Source organism: Doryrhamphus excisus, linkage group LG14, assembly GCF_037039965.1.
Source record: "Doryrhamphus excisus strain RoL-2023G ecotype Guam linkage group LG14, RoL_Dexc_Guam_v1.1, whole genome shotgun sequence".
NCBI classification, from domain to species: domain Eukaryota; kingdom Metazoa; phylum Chordata; class Actinopteri; order Syngnathiformes; family Syngnathidae; genus Doryrhamphus; species Doryrhamphus excisus.
Genome location: NC_136370.1, coordinates 19,757,136 through 19,773,898, shown reverse-complemented (window position 1 = coordinate 19,773,898; position 16,763 = coordinate 19,757,136). Strand labels below are relative to the sequence as shown.

The following is a 16,763-nucleotide window of genomic DNA, read 5'->3' as shown; positions in this document are numbered from 1 at the left end:
AATTGAGGTACTCAACTTCTTCAAGGAATCATTTCACTCCTAGGTCGTGGGCCAAAATTGTGCATATTTAAGCAAATTGTACATATTTCCGGCCTAAATTAAGCACACAAAGGACTACAGTACAAGTACAGGGTCAGGCAAATTGATCTGACACATTTGTAGGTTAAATAAAAGGCAAATAAAGTAAAGCAACATGACTATAATGCCATTCTGTTTCATTATGTTTTAACATTTTTATCAGTTCCGGCGGTGCGAGGTCGACGGGTTGATTTTGGTTCCAATGCAGATCCAGCAGCTCTGATTGGTTGGTAACCCATAACTAGATGGGGTTTGGACCTGGTACGGGATCATGTCTACCAAGACTGAAGTGCAAACGGAACGCTCGTTGTGTTGCAGTACGAGATTCGTTTGTTGGGATAAACGTTTCCACGATGAAAGCGCCATGCTCACCGCTCCAATTCATGGCAGCGACTCCAAAATTAATTTTAAAAAATGGCATTATATGTACTTTTCGATAATAAAAACGCTTTTTTGTTTCTTTACTTTATTTGCCTTTTATTTAACCTACAAATGTGTCAGATCATTTGCCTGACCCCGTATAAGGCATTCAGAAATGCATTCAGATCGGTTGTGATGCGTAGGATGCTAACATGTCTATATAGTGTTTTTATGATGTCTAATACATCGGGTAATAGTGTAAAGATGACTACGGGGTAATATTTCATATCTGGAGGGCCTGGGCAGAACATATGGAGACCATGTGTCCTCGTCAGCTTGGTCCAATGGTACACAGAGTGTTACAATTTGGAGCTGAGGTGTCTAAAAGGGTTTCAAAAGGTCCCTTTAAGGTTTTAAGGAGGTTGTCTATGAAAGTTAATGCAAATATTTCATTTATTTAATCTTACTTTGTGAATATTGACGCACCACTGCCAGGTCTGGAACCGATTCGGGTTTTATCTTCACCAGAGGACAAACACCCAGGCCTCTCTTGGAGCCATAATTCTCCTTGAATTAACTCCACACACATCTCGGCTTTTCAGAAGTCCATCAGATGCGTGTAAGGCCCGTTGGTGTCCAGCTTCAGGACCTGTCTGTTCCCGTAGGTTCCGTGTTTGACTGTCACGTTATTGGACGAGACAGCCGCCGCCAGTTCCTGCTCACAAAGAGAAACAAAAGCGGCGTAGAGCCGCAGTCCGTCCTCTTTGCCGATGTTGTTGTGGTACTGCATGGCTTTGCCTTTGGCTTTGCCCCCCAGTGTGGCCTGAGGGACCACCAGCACGCTGCCGGGGAGCTCCAGCACCGACACCATCTTCCCGGAGTCTGACTCGCACAGCCGCAAGTTCAACAGCGTGGAAACTAAGCAAGACACAACAGACCACTTTGACACGGAATCCCCATGACGCAAACGTCGTGGAGATGTCACCCCCCCTTCTTGGGCAGGATGTCGTCTGTTGCTCCTTTGAAAAAACAGACGTAGATCACCATTCCTCTTTCGACATGCCAGCACAAACGTATAAATGTTATCGGCTTTATACTGATACTTATGTATTTGGTCATCGTTTTGTTTAACGTTTCTCACCTGAACCCATTGGGCCTCTGAATGCTCCCCGGCCGGGGTCACCTGCAGCCGGGCTTGCAGACACTGCTGGAGCACAGCGCGGGCCACCGGCATGGAACCGCAGCTTCTGTCACTCATTCCGGTCACAAACAAGGCTCGGTCGACGATTCGGAGACTGTCTTACTGACTATTCAAGAAAAACACACATAAAATACACGTTTTTAAACAAAGAAACGTCTTGCAAAAAAGTGAACTGTCGAAGGAGTCCCTTCACTTGGTTCACACTTCCTGGTTACGTCATCAGCAGCTCGTCTACATATGTAATTAATACTCAGAATTACTGCTAGCAATAATATTAACTGTTTTTAAAATGACCTTAATACATCCAAAACATTCTCACTTCACAAAACATCCACAACAATAAAAAAACACTTTTCGCTATCAACGCTGCGTCGTAATGCGCAATGTTGACGCGCCCCAAGTTAGCAATCGAGCAGCTTGTAGACTGCAAAGATGGCGCACTTCACATACAGCAGACTGTCTTGTTTAATGTACGTAAACAAATCCTCGGCTTTATGGAATCGACCGGAAATAAACCCCGCGTCGGCACTGGGGGGACAGTTTATACGCTTCCAGGTAAGTCATGCGTACATTTCCACGGACAGCGTTCACTTTGTGGCAGGCTAGCTTAGCAGTCGCTCCGGAAACCGGAAGTCGCCCGTGTGTACGTCCGTAACATGCATTAAAAGTCACGTACGTTTAAGACCAACATTGATTAATTAGTAAATTTAATATGAAATGCTTTCTATTGTACCTTCGTCCCGTTAAAATGTTTTGACATTTCTGAATATTAGCTTTTAATCAGAAAAAAAGCGGAAGTGACTGCTGTTTTTGACCGAACTTGACAACCGGACCGCATTACAACACAAGTTGACGTAGAGTTCCACTATTATGACGTGTTTTGACTTTATTTGATCTGATGTCGTTGTTGGCCAGAGGTCTGTGGACGGCAAGGCCTTACAAGAAAGACAGAAGCAGCAGATGGCCCGAGGTCTTCCCAAGCAGAAGCCCATCTCGGGGGTCAAGCAGGTTGTTGTGGTTGCTTCCGGGAAAGGCGGCGTGGGCAAGTCCACCACGGCAGGTAGCAGCTTCCTGGTGGGGAACGGACATCTTAAATAGTTTGTTGAGTTGACATGTATTTAATTGTGTCTGTGCAGTGAACCTGGCACTGGGATTGATGGCCAATGATCCGGTAAGGAATATTCCCAGATGGCTTCTTCACTTTTCTTTTTTAATCCCGCTTCTTCCTGTCAGTCGAAGACGGTCGGTCTGCTGGATGCTGACGTGTACGGCCCGTCCATTCCTAAACTGATGAACCTGAAAGGCAACCCGGAACTGACGGACAGTACGTTTCCCTGCTAGGCTGTGACATCTCCAATACGTCCTCATTCAAACGTCTCAGAAGTCGGCCATTTTCTTCCAGGCAATCGGATGCTGCCGCTGACCAACTACGGAATACCTTGGTGAGTCCTAACATCCACTTCCAGAGCCGTGAGCGCTAACCTCCACCGCGTGTCCTCAGCATGTCCATGGGCTTCCTGGTGGAGGACGTGGCCCCCATCGTGTGGCGGGGCCTCATGGTGATGCAGGCCATCGACAGACTGCTCAGACAGGTTCCAATCCCCATATTTCCCTCCTGCTTTTTCACGGCGCGCTGCTGGACTGAGTGTGTTCAAGTGTGTGTGCGTGTGAAGGTGGAGTGGGGCTCCTTGGACTTCCTGGTCATCGACATGCCGCCTGGGACAGGTGACGTCCAGCTGTCAATCTCCCAGAACATCCCAGTCGCAGGTGAATGTGCGTGTCGGCACGTCCGTCCGAGGCTTGACGTGTTCCCAGCCTGAGGGGGGGTAAACGCTTTAAGAGGCGGGGCTTGGGACTTCCGAGCTGTGAAGTACCTGAGTGGTTGTCCATGTGCAGGTGCGGTCATCGTGTCCACGCCGCAGGACATCGCTCTGCTGGACGCTCGTCGAGGAGCTGAGATGTTCAAGAAAGTTCACGTCCCGGTCAGCACCGAGTTCATTCCTCTCAAACGCACTTCTGCCACCTTGTGGCCGTTTTTATGGCTTAAAAATACTGTAAAAGTGACATCCGTTAGGACCGAGAACCTTTTGGTACTGAAAGAATTCTTGCGTTGTGTCTTTGTGGCTGAAGGTTCTTGGTCTGGTGCAGAACATGAGCGTCTTCCAGTGCCCCAAATGCAACCATCAGACTCACATCTTCGGATCGGATGGCGCCCGGCAGCTGGCAGACACGCTGGGAGTCAAACTATTAGGTGAGACACCTTGAAATATCTGGAGGGATGCCCCTGTCCTAAGGTATTACACAACGTAACATTTTGGATGTCTCTACCCACTTGGGTCACTTGGGTCTGAGGACGAGGGGGCTTAGCCCCCTGGAGATGCACAGGATATGAATGAATGTAATAGACATTCAAGAAAATCCAAAAACCAAATAAGGAAGAAGAAGCGGGATATAAGTTTCCCACTTTTGGACAGATTTAGTAGAGATACTCAATTGTTTAAGGCCACCATTAAATGTACACACGTACACAAAATATCAAATGATTTAGGGTCACCATTAAATTAAAACAATTAATAACAAAAAATCAATAAGAAATAGCAAATTATTTAGTGTCACCATCAAATAATTTTTTTTTTTAAAAATCAGTAAAAAATATCAAATGATTTAGGGTCACCATCAAATAAAAAAAAATAAAATAAAAAAAATCAATTAAAAATATCTAATTATTTAGGGTCACCATCAAATTTAAAAAAAAATATTACAAAAATAAATAAAAAATATCAAATTATTTAAAGTCACCATCAAATTAAAAAAATAATTTTAAATCAATTAAAAATATCAAATTATTTATGGTCACCATCAAATTAAAAAAAATAATTTAAAAAAATCAATAAAAAAATATCAAATTATTTAGAGTCACCATCAAATTGTTTCAGGGGGTCTGAAGCCCCCCTGAAATAGGCCTAATGACGCCACTGTCTCTACCTTAGGAGACATCCCTCTTCACATGAACATCAGAGAGATGTCAGACAGAGGACAGCCGGTGGTCATCTCGTCTCCCAGCAGCCCTGAGGTCCAACTTATCACATTTCCTTCTTGGTGTGATGATTAGAGGCTGTGAGGACTAACTCTTTGATTGCTGTGTGTGTCTGTGTGTGTGTGTGTGTGTGTGCAGGCGGAGGCGTACAGGAAGGTGGCATCTGCCGTCGTCCAAAGACTGACGGAGGTCAACACTTGACAGGAAGTCAGCCTGGCAGACTTCTGAGACTGAAATAAGCACTGATTCTTTCCTGCGTTCGTTCCACTGAAAAACATTCTGTCAGTATTGTCATATTTAATAAAGTTATTTATCAAAGTGTTTGGTCTGTTGTGTTTTCTGCTGACAGTTCCCATGTTGTCACCAGTAGGCCAAATAATTAAGCCTCATTTCTAACGATTTCTAACAGATTTTATTGTTACATTTATCATTCGTCTAGTGTTGGTTGTGTAGTGGTTAGCATTGCTGCCTTCCCAGCAGTTGACCCTAGGGTCGATTCCCCTCCAACGCACGCTTTTTTTGAGAAGGATAGTCCGAGGAAAAAAGTTAGATTCTCCAGACGGCATCGGAGGAGGTCGCAGTTACATCAGCAAACACTAGAGGTCGCCAACGGACTCCAGTTGGCTTCTATGGCGGCGGCCCGCATCTCTGAGGGGAAATTCAATATCCGGTTATAAAAGAGTACATCACAGACCTTAAGACACGTACATTGTACGTTCAATAATAAGATTGCTTCAATCAAATTAAGACCTTACGAAAAATGCAACGCCATCAAGTCTTAGCTTCCTGCATTCACACGTCAGGCGCCAGCATTTATCCAAGAAAGCCACAGATCCATAGCTGTCTGGCAGCATTGGGGGAAGTTATGTCCAGCAGGGAGTGTCAACCTGTGGGTGGCGACCTTAAACGTGATTTGTGGGTCTTTTTCTGTACAAAAACAAACAAAAAAAATCATACAAAAATGATCCTGCGCTTTAACTCACCACTGGTCACCACTGAAGCATACATTTCACTTATGCATCTTATAGTAGGTCACTGTGGTGCGTTCAAAGACCATCTAATGAAGTGTATAATGTAACGATTTCATAAATGAAACGAAGATGAGAAAATGTAAATATTATGCACTTTCTGATCAGGGAATATGCTTCCGTGTTATACTGGGGAGACTGGAGTGTGGAGGTCTAAGTTCCATAATAAAGGTACTGTAATTCCCGGTGTATTAACTGCTACTTTTGTCTTTTCTTTAAACTTTGACCCTGTGGATCAATATCACAACCTGACTCATGGTGTCATTTTACAAAAAAAAACAACAAGGCTAAAGTCATCACACAGCAACTTAACACTCAAAAAGGATACCTAAGAAATATAAAAACATGAAAAAAAATTCTTTACAACTTTTCCCATAATGCATTGTATTTGAGCAAAGCATTCATGGGTGCTGCAATGACATCAGCCTCCACTGGTGGACAGAAGCAGCATTGCAGCGCCATCCATCCAGTCTTCCAATGCTTGCTCAGACGTTATGCATATAATACTAGCAGGGTCATGGTTTCTGTGCGCTGTTACAAAGAGATCTGGGAGGAGAAGAGGAAGTTATCTTATATATCTTATATATAAATGACAGAATGAAATCCCGTTCAACCTGTCTCTCCCTCCCTTGCAACGCCCCCTCCAGTGTGCAAGTCAACCACAGGGATAAAAGTAAGGAGTTGAATTTTTGATGACTGTATTTCCTATGCCTTTGGTGTGTTCTACGTGTAGCGTGAGCGACTTAGCTCTTGGACTTAGAGTTGTGACGTACGCTGACACCACAGACGCTTAGTTTTGACACTGGATGCCCTTTCTGACACAACCCTGGCTGGGAATCCAACCCCTGCCCTTTGCCATCAAAGGCAGAAGCACGTGCCATTAAAGCCACAGGGATCTTCTTTTGTATAAATAAAATATCTATAAAACATATCTAAGTCCGCCCTAACACAAGTGGTAGGCACAAACAGGACCTCTTACGCTACGAGCTGGCTCCTATCTGAAGTTCATATTTTCACCATGAGGTCATCCTCCAGCATCCAAAAATAAAAAACACATTAAAATGATTGCGCTGCTTTCAATCTTCTGCCAAATGAGAGTCGTACATGAATAATACAAAACGCAAATGTATTATTGAATCAGGCTAGGCTCAGACTTTTCTGCAACTTGAGACACAAAACCGCAAAGTGGGACAAACGTAGACGTGCTCTCATGCCACTGGATGGGATTGATGGCTTCTGAAGGGAGCCAGATCTTCCTTGCAAAGAGTCGTTCAAATGACAGCGGAATCTCGGCTAGCGTCGGTTAAAGTCAAAAATGTACACCAAAATCTCATCTGCATACAAATTCAAACCTTTCCCATAATGCATTGTGTTTGAGCAAAGCATTCATTGGCGCCTGCCAGGGTGCTGCAATGACGTCAGCCTCCCTCGGAGCTCTGGGCTACTCTGACTCCCTCTGGTGGACAAAGGCAGCAACGCAGCGTCATCCACGCAGTTACACCGCTGATGGGTGTATGATGTCATACAACTTCAGGTGGTAAAATCCAAACTGTCCCTTGAAGGCAGCGTGGGCAGTTTGTCATCATTTAAATGAGCTGTTCAAAAGACCAACATCACATCTCCCCGTCTGAAAACGCAAACTGGCATTTTAAAAGACACGTACGAGCCTGGCGTCCTTGCAACCTGGTTGTTTGTCTTCCCTTTGAATCACGCTTGCTGTGCAATCAGTGCACTTGGAAAAAGCACAAGGACGGACGGAATTGAACACCAACCTTCCTTCATCTCATTTCTCATCACTGTGTGCTCTGCCGCTTCACAACAAAGATGATGTTTGTTCACAGATGGCGTCTCCTTTTGTCCCGTGTGTGTTTCCATAGATGCCACTGTGTGTACGTGTGTGTGTGTGTACATGTGTGTACATGTGTGTACATGTGTGTACATGTGTGTGTGTGTGTGTGTGTCAGGGTTGATGATTCCCGCCTGAGGCCACACAACCACACCAGTGTGTCCGAGTGAATAATTGATGGCAACAATCCCTCTCTTCTCCGATTAATAAACATAGCGCTTATTAGCGTTGTGCTAAAGCTAATCTGCCACTTTGTATCCGGATTATCCTGCTTGCGGTTCTGTCGGTCCTGACTCAACGGGAACATTAAAGGGGACCCATTTTTCAGCCTTTTGTATTGACTTGTGGACTCCTATAGAGCAGCTACACACAATAACCAGCACCAAAGCTTTATAGATCTTCCGGAATCTGCACCTATTCATCTGTATTTCTTTGGGGCTGTTTTAATGTATTCCAGCCACTCCGCTGTGGTTGGTCAACACTCCCGCCCGCATAGAAACACTTCCTGTTTGTGCGGGCCAACTTTACACGAGTTGATAAACGGTATAGAAGTTGATAATAAAATGTCAGCTTTCAGAGGGCGGAGCCACCTGCTGCAAGCTGGTGATCAGGCCTTGATCTGCCCCTAGTACACTCTTAGTACCCTTAGGCCCTTAGGACACGTCTTTGGTCTAGCTCAGGGGTGTCCAAAGGAAGGATGCAAGGACACATGCAGGTATGCTAAAAAGTTATATATTGTAGAAAAAACTGCATCTCAGCTTTGTGGCATCTTTGCTCTTTTTTCACAATTTTTACTGTTTTTTTCTTCAAAAATTCTCAAATAATTTTTTATATCCAAGGACCGCTCTTTCGGGTTCCGCTTTTTCGTGGAATTCCTTTAATGCTTCTTTTTTATTATTATTACAAAGTATGAATGTAAAGGTCAAACTTGGCCCTTTAAGAAGAAATGCATTGTGGGAAGTATAGTTTCTCTCTCACCATCTCTCTTCAATGGCAGTCTGCTTTGCGTCCTGATTGGCTGTAGACCATTGTCACTCAATCTCCTTCTTGCTGCCCTGCAGACGGCGTGTCTCGCTAGCTTGCTAGCTTGCTAGCTTGCTAGCTTGGAAAGTAGCAATATGTTTTAACAGGGATGTAAAAACGCTACAGCACAGCGGAACGGCGCCAGGACCAAAAGGCAGGAGGAGTTTACAGGAGTGAAATAAGTGTGAGTCACTTCATAATTTGGTGTTGATCACTCTCTAAACTATTTTGAGAGTGTCCGTCTGAGAAAAGTATATAAAGTGTACGAGGTGAGGAGTTTTACTGTATATAATAATTGCACACAAATACACTTGAATTTGATTTATTGTGGCCAATTTTGGGAACCGACCCCCGCAATAAACATGGGAACACTGTATTCCATTTGAGGCAGGAATTGAACTGTTGGTAGTAACTCCAATCTTTCATTCCCTGCTCTGTCCATCCTATTTACTACAGTATACAATATATACAATACATTGTATGTACTTTATTTACGTATATAATATATATGTAATATATATGGAGACATGATGAACAAAGTTTGAACCTGTGACGAGGAGATACAACATCCCAGACAATGGCTCATTGTGTGTGTACGTGTGTACGTGTGTATGTGTGTATGTGTGTACGTGTGTATGTGTGTACGTGTGTACGTGTGTACGTGTGTATGTGTGTATGTGTGTATGTGTGTACGTGTGTGTTTGTATGTGTGCGTAAGATGAAAGGGATGCAGACTGGCCCGGGGCTCCAATTAGAAGCCCAGCGAGGTTGCCATGGCGATATAGGTGAAATCCAGTACTTTATGAAATATTCCTGAGTGTTTGGTGTTGATTTTGAAAGCGCTGCGTGTTTGTTGTGCCTGCAGACGCTGACTAATTTCTAAAGGTTCATGATGTCATAGCATTGGCCCCGCCCCTTTATGATGTCACGGAGACCAAAGAAGACAAATGGCTCGGAAAAGGAATCAGTGAAAAAGCAGGACAACGTAACAGCCAGCATGCAGCAATACAATGTTGAATATGTATGTATGAATATATGTCATATCGCTAATGTTGCCTTATCATAAAAGCATGATCACAGGTGCCAGAGTGCGTGGAGGCCAACCTTTGACCTCGGGGGAAGACAAAGAGAGCTTCTGTTGTCCTGATCAGAGCGTAGCTGATGAAAATCCCTCATTTGACTTTGCTGCCTGCTTTTGCATATCATCGCAGGGCGGACAGGAAGTCAGCTGTGAGGCGGCGCTCAGAAAAACCGTGAAGGGCACACTGACACGTTTTGTACTTTAAAGTTATCCATTGAGGGTCACGATAAATCAGGGGTGGGCAAACTACAGCCTGGGGGCCACATGCGGCCCACCAAGCGTTTGAATCCGGCCCGCCAGATGGCTTTGAAGTGAAAAAAGGGACATGAAAAAAAAAAAAAAATACAATAAATATAGAGGGTGGTCGAGTGGTTAGTAGGTAGACCTCACAGCTAGGAGACCAGGGTTCAATTCCACCCTCGGCCATCTCTGTGTGGAGTTAGCATGTTCTCCCGTGCATGCGTGGGTTTTCTCCGGGTACTCCGGTTTCCTCCCACATTCCAAAAACATGCTAGGTTAATTAGTCACTCCAAATTGTCCATAGGTATGAGCTCTGACAAAGTGTGTCCGACAATGAGTGCTCTTCGTCAGTCACCAGTCCAGTCGCCTGAAAACAGCTGGGATAGGCTCCAGCACCCCTGCAACCCTTGTGAGGATAAGCGGTAGAAAATGAATGAATGAATGAAAATAAATATCAATTAAAAAAATACAATTAGACAAAGAATTCAAGGAATTAATTATTATTAATTATAAGCATAAAATAGTTTGCCCACCCCTGTGATAAATGAATAAAGTATTTGGAGTGCTAACTGAAAAGTATTTAGGATCTACTAGCTGGAGACCCGCTGGTGCCCGATGAAGAGCACTCATTGTCGGACACACTTTGTCAGAGCTCAGAAGCCGGACGTGAAGGTGCCGCATGGACGCACAGCGTACCCAAAATGAATCCACCTTTCCCAGCAAGAACACTTTCACGTTTATGTTCACAAAAACGCCGTTGGCAGATGAAAATATTTATTCTAGCTGGGAATCACCAAATATAATAACTTCAGACAGCCCGCAGACCGCACTTTGGACATCCCTGACTTAATCTGAATATTGCTTCCAAAGACGTCCATGAGGGTGATCCAGGCATCTACGTTCCCAGCTTGGGATTGTTGTATAAAAATACTCAGACCACTTCCTGCCTGGGCCCGCTGGGGTTGGCACGCCGTCCCGGCTGAGGGGGACACAATAGAGTGGCCGACCTTCAGCAGACCTTCATGCTGGACCATAATACAAGACTCATTTAGGCTGCTTTCATCTGAGCGGGACAGCTTTAGTCTTAACCGTCCCCAAAAGGCGAGCAGATGAAGTCCAGCTACTAGTCTAAGGAGCTCCAATGACATTTGAGACACACGTTCAGCATGTTGGAAATGAACTATAAACCTTACTGTTGTTGACACCAGAAGGTATTAAAAGCGCCTTGAATTAAGACGACTCGACTCGAAGAGACGCGTCACTTCCTGACATGAAGGCAGTCGCCGCCTGGGAAGGAACGGCATCTTGACTTGGGAGCGGCAGGAAGCGAGGACAGGCCGTCCGTCTCCGCTCTCACACCCTCCAGCTTTACTTTCACAGAGTGGCTTTAAGGAGATTTACAGCAGGAAAAAAGCTCACATAAGCCCTTGGGTGTCACTTTGGAATGATGCGCCGGAGAGAGGATGGGAGACTCGGAGTGCAAACATTCCATCACAGTGTGTTGTTTACGTTGTCTGCTGATGGCGATGTTGTGCATCATCACCACGTGTCCTTCATTATGTCGCAATCACAGCAAGTCAATGCTATCATGTACTTATTAATGTACTTGGCTGCTGTCTGATATTTACTTTTTTTCCACAGCGTTCCTTTTCTGGTTTCAAAATGTGACCAGGGTTTATTTACAGGCTGGAAGTAAGTATTCAAAAACTAACTTACGTTATAAATAAAAGCTTGAAGGTATCCTTCCTTCCTTTTTCTCATAAATGTACAACTTCATTCTCGCTGTACTACAACTTTTTTTCCTCATAAATTTCAGAATTTTTCTCATGAATTTACAACTTCATTTTGTCATATTACAGCTTTTTTTCTCGTAAATGTACACCTATTTTTGGTTACTTTATTCTCCTAAATTTACGATTTTATTTTCAACTTTTTTCTCCTGAGTTTACAACTTTATTCCTCTAAATTTACCACTTTATTTTCAACTTTTTTCTCCTAAGTTTACAACTTTATTCCCTGAAATGAATTTATTCTGTATGTGTTTTTTGTAAATGCACAAGTTTTTTCTTACCTTATCTTTCTAACATTATTCTTATTTTTTGTAACTTTATGACTTAATATTTCACCTCTTGTAAATTTACAACTCCATTGTAAAAAATGTACAACTTTATTCTCGCACAATTATGACTTTTTTCACAAATCTCCCAAATTTTAGAGGTCTTGTTATATTATAATAATATATAAACAAAAGTTTATAACAAGGAAGATTTCCTTCCTTCTTGAAGAGCTATGCTCTATTTTCCCTCTGACACATACTATGACACAATGATACTGTATGTAATACTACGACTTTATTCTCACAAATGTACGATTTTATACAAAAAATTACAACTTCATTCTCAAAAATTTACCACTATATTCTGGCAAAATTATCACTTTTTTTCTTGTAAATTTCCAACTTTATTTTCAAAATTATGTTGCCAGAAGCAAGACGAATGTTTTCCTTCATTCCTGAAGAGCAATGTCCTACAACATTCTTCTCATGAATTTTGGACTTTATTCTCGTAATAATTTTAATTTTCTTTCAATGTGGGCCCAATACTTAAAATACAAGGTTATGAACAGTTTATTTATTTTTCATGGTGTTTTTTGTCTGGAACAGACGAATCGGATTTACTGTACATTATTTCCTATGGGAAAAATCCCCTCGGTTTTTGAGCATCAATAAAAAGCTTGGTGAGAAATTGACATTGACAAATGAAAACATCAAAGATAACAATCAATCAGTCACCCTTGCTCGGGAAATCCATGCCAAATATGACCTGGTGGGGTTGGGATAATTGTGACGGTGAAGGAGCAGCAGCCCAGAATGTCAAGAGGGAAACCGGGTCATGATGTCGAGGGAGTTGGGAGCACAGTCTGCTCTTTTTTACTGTTGTGGATTGAGATCTTGCGGTGCCCGTGGGGGGTGGGGGTGGGGGTGGGGTGGTTGGGGGGGGGGTGGATTGACATATATGTCTTGTGCTTGACATAAGACTCACAAATACCTCACATATCCAATCACAAACCGGCTGTCGGTGGAATATTTATGATGAATAGAGAAGATAGTCTGCCATTGTTGGTGGTTAAAGGGAGCATGTTCGTCCTCGTTTGGCTGAGTGGAGACTTCCGGAGCTGGAATGCTCACCGAGAAGGAATATTGTACACAAGGGAACCAATTGGCCCCCGAAGTCATTATTGATCGTGGCGCTAAGAAGTGAAATATAGATGAAGGTGTAGCCTCCTTCTAGTGTCCATTGGTGTCTCACAGCAGGATGCAAGGCATCGACAACACATCCCTCGCATATTTGTTGGCTTTGATGACTTCCTGTTGGTTTGTGTCGGCTGAGCATGGCTGTGTGTTGTATGTCAGCGTATTCATTCATTCATTATCTCTCCAAATTGCTGCCATCTACTGTATATCCTCGCATGCAGATCAACCTTCTATTCCCCTCTGATGCTGGTCTTAATGCTGTTATCATGTTTAGCTTAGTTTGGGATGATTATTCCACCCAAGCAGCTCATCCTTCCATTCCCTGATGAGCAAATCCAGGCACATTTTACATAATTACACAATTCCCAGGGCGGTGGAGAGGGTGGGAGCGGGGGGGGGGGGGGGGGTAAATCATACCAAACGTAATTACATCACAGGAGTGCGGAAGTGTGTGGGAAGGGCTGTTCATTTATGTTGGGGTGATTTATTGGTCAAACACTCGGCCAATGAAGAGGATTATCCACATCAATCAGTCAACCATTCCTGTCATTGTCGTCACAGATGAAGCTTATGTATTTTCTGTGCTGCGTCACGGCAAAACATTTGATGTTTTTATATCAATTTAGGCTGCACGGTGGTCGAGTGGTTAGCGCGCAGACCTCACAGCTAGGAGACCAGGGTCTCCATGTTCTCTATCCCTCCCTCACAAAAGCCCAAAATATTTGTGTCAAAGTTAAAATTATGCTTGAAATGTATGTTTTTGCAATTTGTTAGTCAGGAACTGATATTTTCCTGGAACGTACTTGTTTTCTACTACGGATGACTATGGAACTGAATTGTTTTTTTTTGCATAAAACACAATATTCTGTGAAATAAAAAATAAAAAATAAATAAAAGGTTTCTCACAAGGCTGCACGGCGAACGAGTGGTTAGCATGCACAGGCCTCACAGCTAGGAGACCCTAGTTCAATCCCACCCTCGGCCATCTCTGTGTGGAGTTTGCATGTTCTCCCCGTGCATGCGTGGCTTTTCTCCGGGTACTCCGGTTTCCTCCCACATTCCAAAAACATGCTAGGTTAATTAGCCACTCCAAATTGTCCATAGGTATGAATGTGAGTGTGAATGGTTGTTTGTCTATATGTGCCCTGGGATTGGCTGGCCACCAGTACAGAGTAGACCCCGCCTCTCAGCTGGGATAGGCTCCAGCACACCTGTAAATAATGAATATCACTTTAAGAGAGGGTTGCATACTGTAATAATTTGGACACAGTTATACATTAAATATGCTAAAAGTAAGTAAGAAGTAAAAATATGTTAATTATACAGTGTCAGAGGTATTTGCTTTATGACGTAGGATTTTAAAGTGCTGAAATGTAATTGTTCTTTTCTGGTCAATGAAGACAGGTGAAGAAAAGAGAGAGAGGAGTGAATGGAATGGTGGGGCGACACCCAGTGTGTGTATGGTGAAGAGAGAGAGAGAGAGAGAGAGAGAGAGAGAGAGAGAGAGAGAGAGAGAGAGAGCGAGAGAGAGGGGGGGAGAGAGAGAGAGAGAGAGAGAGAGAGAGAGCGAGAGAGAGAGAGAGAGAGAGGGGGCGAGCGAGAGACAGAGAGAGAGAGCGAGAGAGAGACAGAGAGAGAGAGAGAGAGAGAGAGAGAGAGAGAGAGAGAGAGAGAGAGAGAGAGAGAGAGCGAGAGAGAGAGGGGGCGAGCGAGAGAGAGTCGCCATTACTGGCTGCTTGTACGCAGAGCAACACATTCCTCTCCCGGAGCACCAAAACACAACCTTAGTCGTCACATCGCGGCAGACGTCACCTTCACTCGGACCGAGCAGCCTCCGGGACACCACAGGACTTGTATGGTGGATGTTGCCAAGGACTTTTCTGCGTTTTTCATGAGGGACTGCCCGCTGCTCTTCTCCGCGGTATGTGGACGTGGGAGCGACCATGTTCCTCCTAGGTGGGTACTGGAATGTCTCTGGGCTGGATTAGGACTTCGTTAGCTCGGCTAGCTCCACGACTCCGTTGGGGGGGAGGACACGCCTGCCCCGCGGGGCACCCCGGGTCGGAATAAACTGACATAAGAGCCCGCATCCTGAATTGGAGCGGGTCCAGGTTGCGTTTGTACCCCGCGGCAGGCTGGCTGAACTGCGGACAGCGAGCAAGCTGCTAGCGGGCATGCTAAACTAGCACGTCTCGGCTAGCATCGGCTCCTGCCATGCTAAGCTAGCTATAGCCCTGCGAACGTTAGCTCCTCTGACGCGGAAAGGTGATTTAATCCCGATTTTTAGCGTAACTTGGGCCAAAACAAAACGGGTGGTGGTGTTTTTGTCATAGAAGCCAATAACCCCGACAGCAAAGTGTGTGCTGCGTGCTTTGACGCATAAGCGTTACCGGCTGCTTTTAATTCCCCAACTCAAAACTGGCCCATTTTAAACCAAGATCAAGTCTTAACGATGATTCATTAATCAATCTAAATTGTTTAATACAGTTAAACAATGAGCTCAGAATGTTCTCGTTTCGTTCGATCGCTTCCAAAGTTTCTTATTGGTCCTATTGCAGGTTATTGGGAAGGAGGGATAGTGGATCAGAAATGGGGAGGAGGGGAGGACGCTGTTTAAATAAAAAACAACAAAAAACCCAAACACTGACAGAAACATTGTATTGCGACACTACTGTGATGTCAGCTTAGCACTGTGTGTCATGGTTTGGTCACGTCATGGTTTCGTGGTCCTGGTTCTAGTCCTGGTCCATCATCCGGACTCAGGAAGGCGTAGCTGCTCCTTCCCGAATGTATCATTAAACCTGTATCACCCCCCACGCAGCCTCCACGGACCCCATCTTATGAAATTGTTATGAAATCAGGTAATGAACTCTTGCCTGTCCTCCATGAGTCCCACATGTTGGGCATCATCACCAAAGTATTCCTAAACTAGGTGTGTTTGCTTTTATCATCCTCATGTGGTCACTGTTTGAATTTAAACGTTATTGGGCGCCTGAATTGAAAATAGAGTATGTATATTTGTACGTCCACTTCTATATGAAACCTGAGCAGTACTAAGCGAAGCCGTCCTCGTGCTTAGGTCACTACAGGTCACTACAGGTCACTACAGGTCACTAAAACTCTTTTAATTGCTCCCATATTAGTTTATTTACACAGCTGTGTAAGGCAATAACATATCTGATATGCATATCTCTCATCCCCATGGCAACCAGCCACTTAATTGTCGGCAGATCACAAATGATTATACCTTTTGTATAGAACAGGTCCCTTTATTATCTTATTGACATCTTTATATTTCATTTATAAGACAATGTGTCCTATTTTGGCTTTGAATGATTTTGGGTTGGGAATTATGATTGTGATTATTGATCTATTATATTATATAGCCATGTGTTGATACGGGTGCAAGAAATCGTGCTTTATTCGGCTTTGAAGTCTTTATTGCCACTTGTATATTCTTATTGTAAGATTTCCGACTCATTTTGTCATCTCTTAGTGATACAAATGTATTTTCAATCACCCTGTCAACTTCTATTTGAGTATAAATGTCTCTCGTTTTTACCAAATAGCAATATTTAATCTGTTTTTATCAAACCATCTTTTTAGTATCGTCATT

General features: G+C 43.8%; 3 protein-coding genes across 4 annotated transcripts in view; 2 read left to right on the top strand and 1 right to left on the bottom strand.

The window, feature by feature from the left end:
- Positions 1–873: 873 nt before the first annotated feature.
- Positions 874–2,100, bottom strand: dtd2 (D-aminoacyl-tRNA deacylase 2). The gene is made up of 3 exons (XM_078796091.1): positions 1,580–2,100; positions 1,432–1,497; positions 874–1,360 (listed from the first exon to the last, which is right to left on the bottom strand). Exons 1-3 carry the CDS (start codon positions 1,694–1,696, stop codon positions 1,037–1,039), a joined length of 507 nt encoding a protein of 168 aa, XP_078652217.1. The 5' UTR covers positions 1,697–2,100; the 3' UTR covers positions 874–1,036.
- On the top strand, positions 2,024–4,994 carry nubpl (nucleotide binding protein-like). Of its 2 annotated transcripts, none has more exons than XM_058091117.2 (11): positions 2,024–2,194; positions 2,555–2,699; positions 2,776–2,810; positions 2,873–2,963; positions 3,042–3,081; positions 3,141–3,231; positions 3,313–3,412; positions 3,536–3,621; positions 3,770–3,890; positions 4,630–4,712; positions 4,815–4,994. In XM_058091117.2, exons 1-11 carry the CDS (start codon positions 2,072–2,074, stop codon positions 4,875–4,877), a joined length of 978 nt encoding a protein of 325 aa, XP_057947100.2. In that variant the 5' UTR covers positions 2,024–2,071; the 3' UTR covers positions 4,878–4,994. The 2 variants fall into 2 exon arrangements, with proteins under 2 accessions (XP_057947100.2, XP_057947101.2); XM_058091118.2 differs by having other exon boundaries at positions 2,026–2,194; positions 3,313–3,406.
- A 9,862-nt stretch (positions 4,995–14,856) lies between these two features.
- arhgap5 (Rho GTPase activating protein 5) overlaps positions 14,857–16,763 on the top strand; it is a 35,364-nt gene continuing 33,457 nt past the window's right edge. The window contains exon 1 of the mRNA XM_058089966.2: positions 14,857–15,103. The gene's annotated coding sequence lies outside the window, so the exon portion shown is untranslated. The remainder of the gene's footprint in view (positions 15,104–16,763) is intronic.

Coding starts and splice junctions, on each gene's coding strand:
- nubpl (XM_058091117.2), top strand. CDS start 2,072: ATGGCGCACTTCACATACAGCAGACTGTCTTGTTTAATGTACGTAAAC. Junction 2,195..2,554: donor GACAGTTTATACGCTTCCAG/GTAAGTCATGCG, acceptor GTTGTTGGCCAG/AGGTCTGTGGACGGCAAGGC. Junction 3,891..4,629: donor GCTGGGAGTCAAACTATTAG/GTGAGACACCTT, acceptor TCTCTACCTTAG/GAGACATCCCTCTTCACATG.
- dtd2 (XM_078796091.1), bottom strand. CDS start 1,696: ATGAGTGACAGAAGCTGCGGTTCCATGCCGGTGGCCCGCGCTGTGCTC. Junction 1,498..1,579: donor CAGAGGCCCAATGGGTTCAG/GTGAGAAACGTT, acceptor TTGTGCTGGCAT/GTCGAAAGAGGAATGGTGAT. Junction 1,361..1,431: donor CAGACGACATCCTGCCCAAG/AAGGGGGGGTGA, acceptor GTTGTGTCTTGC/TTAGTTTCCACGCTGTTGAA.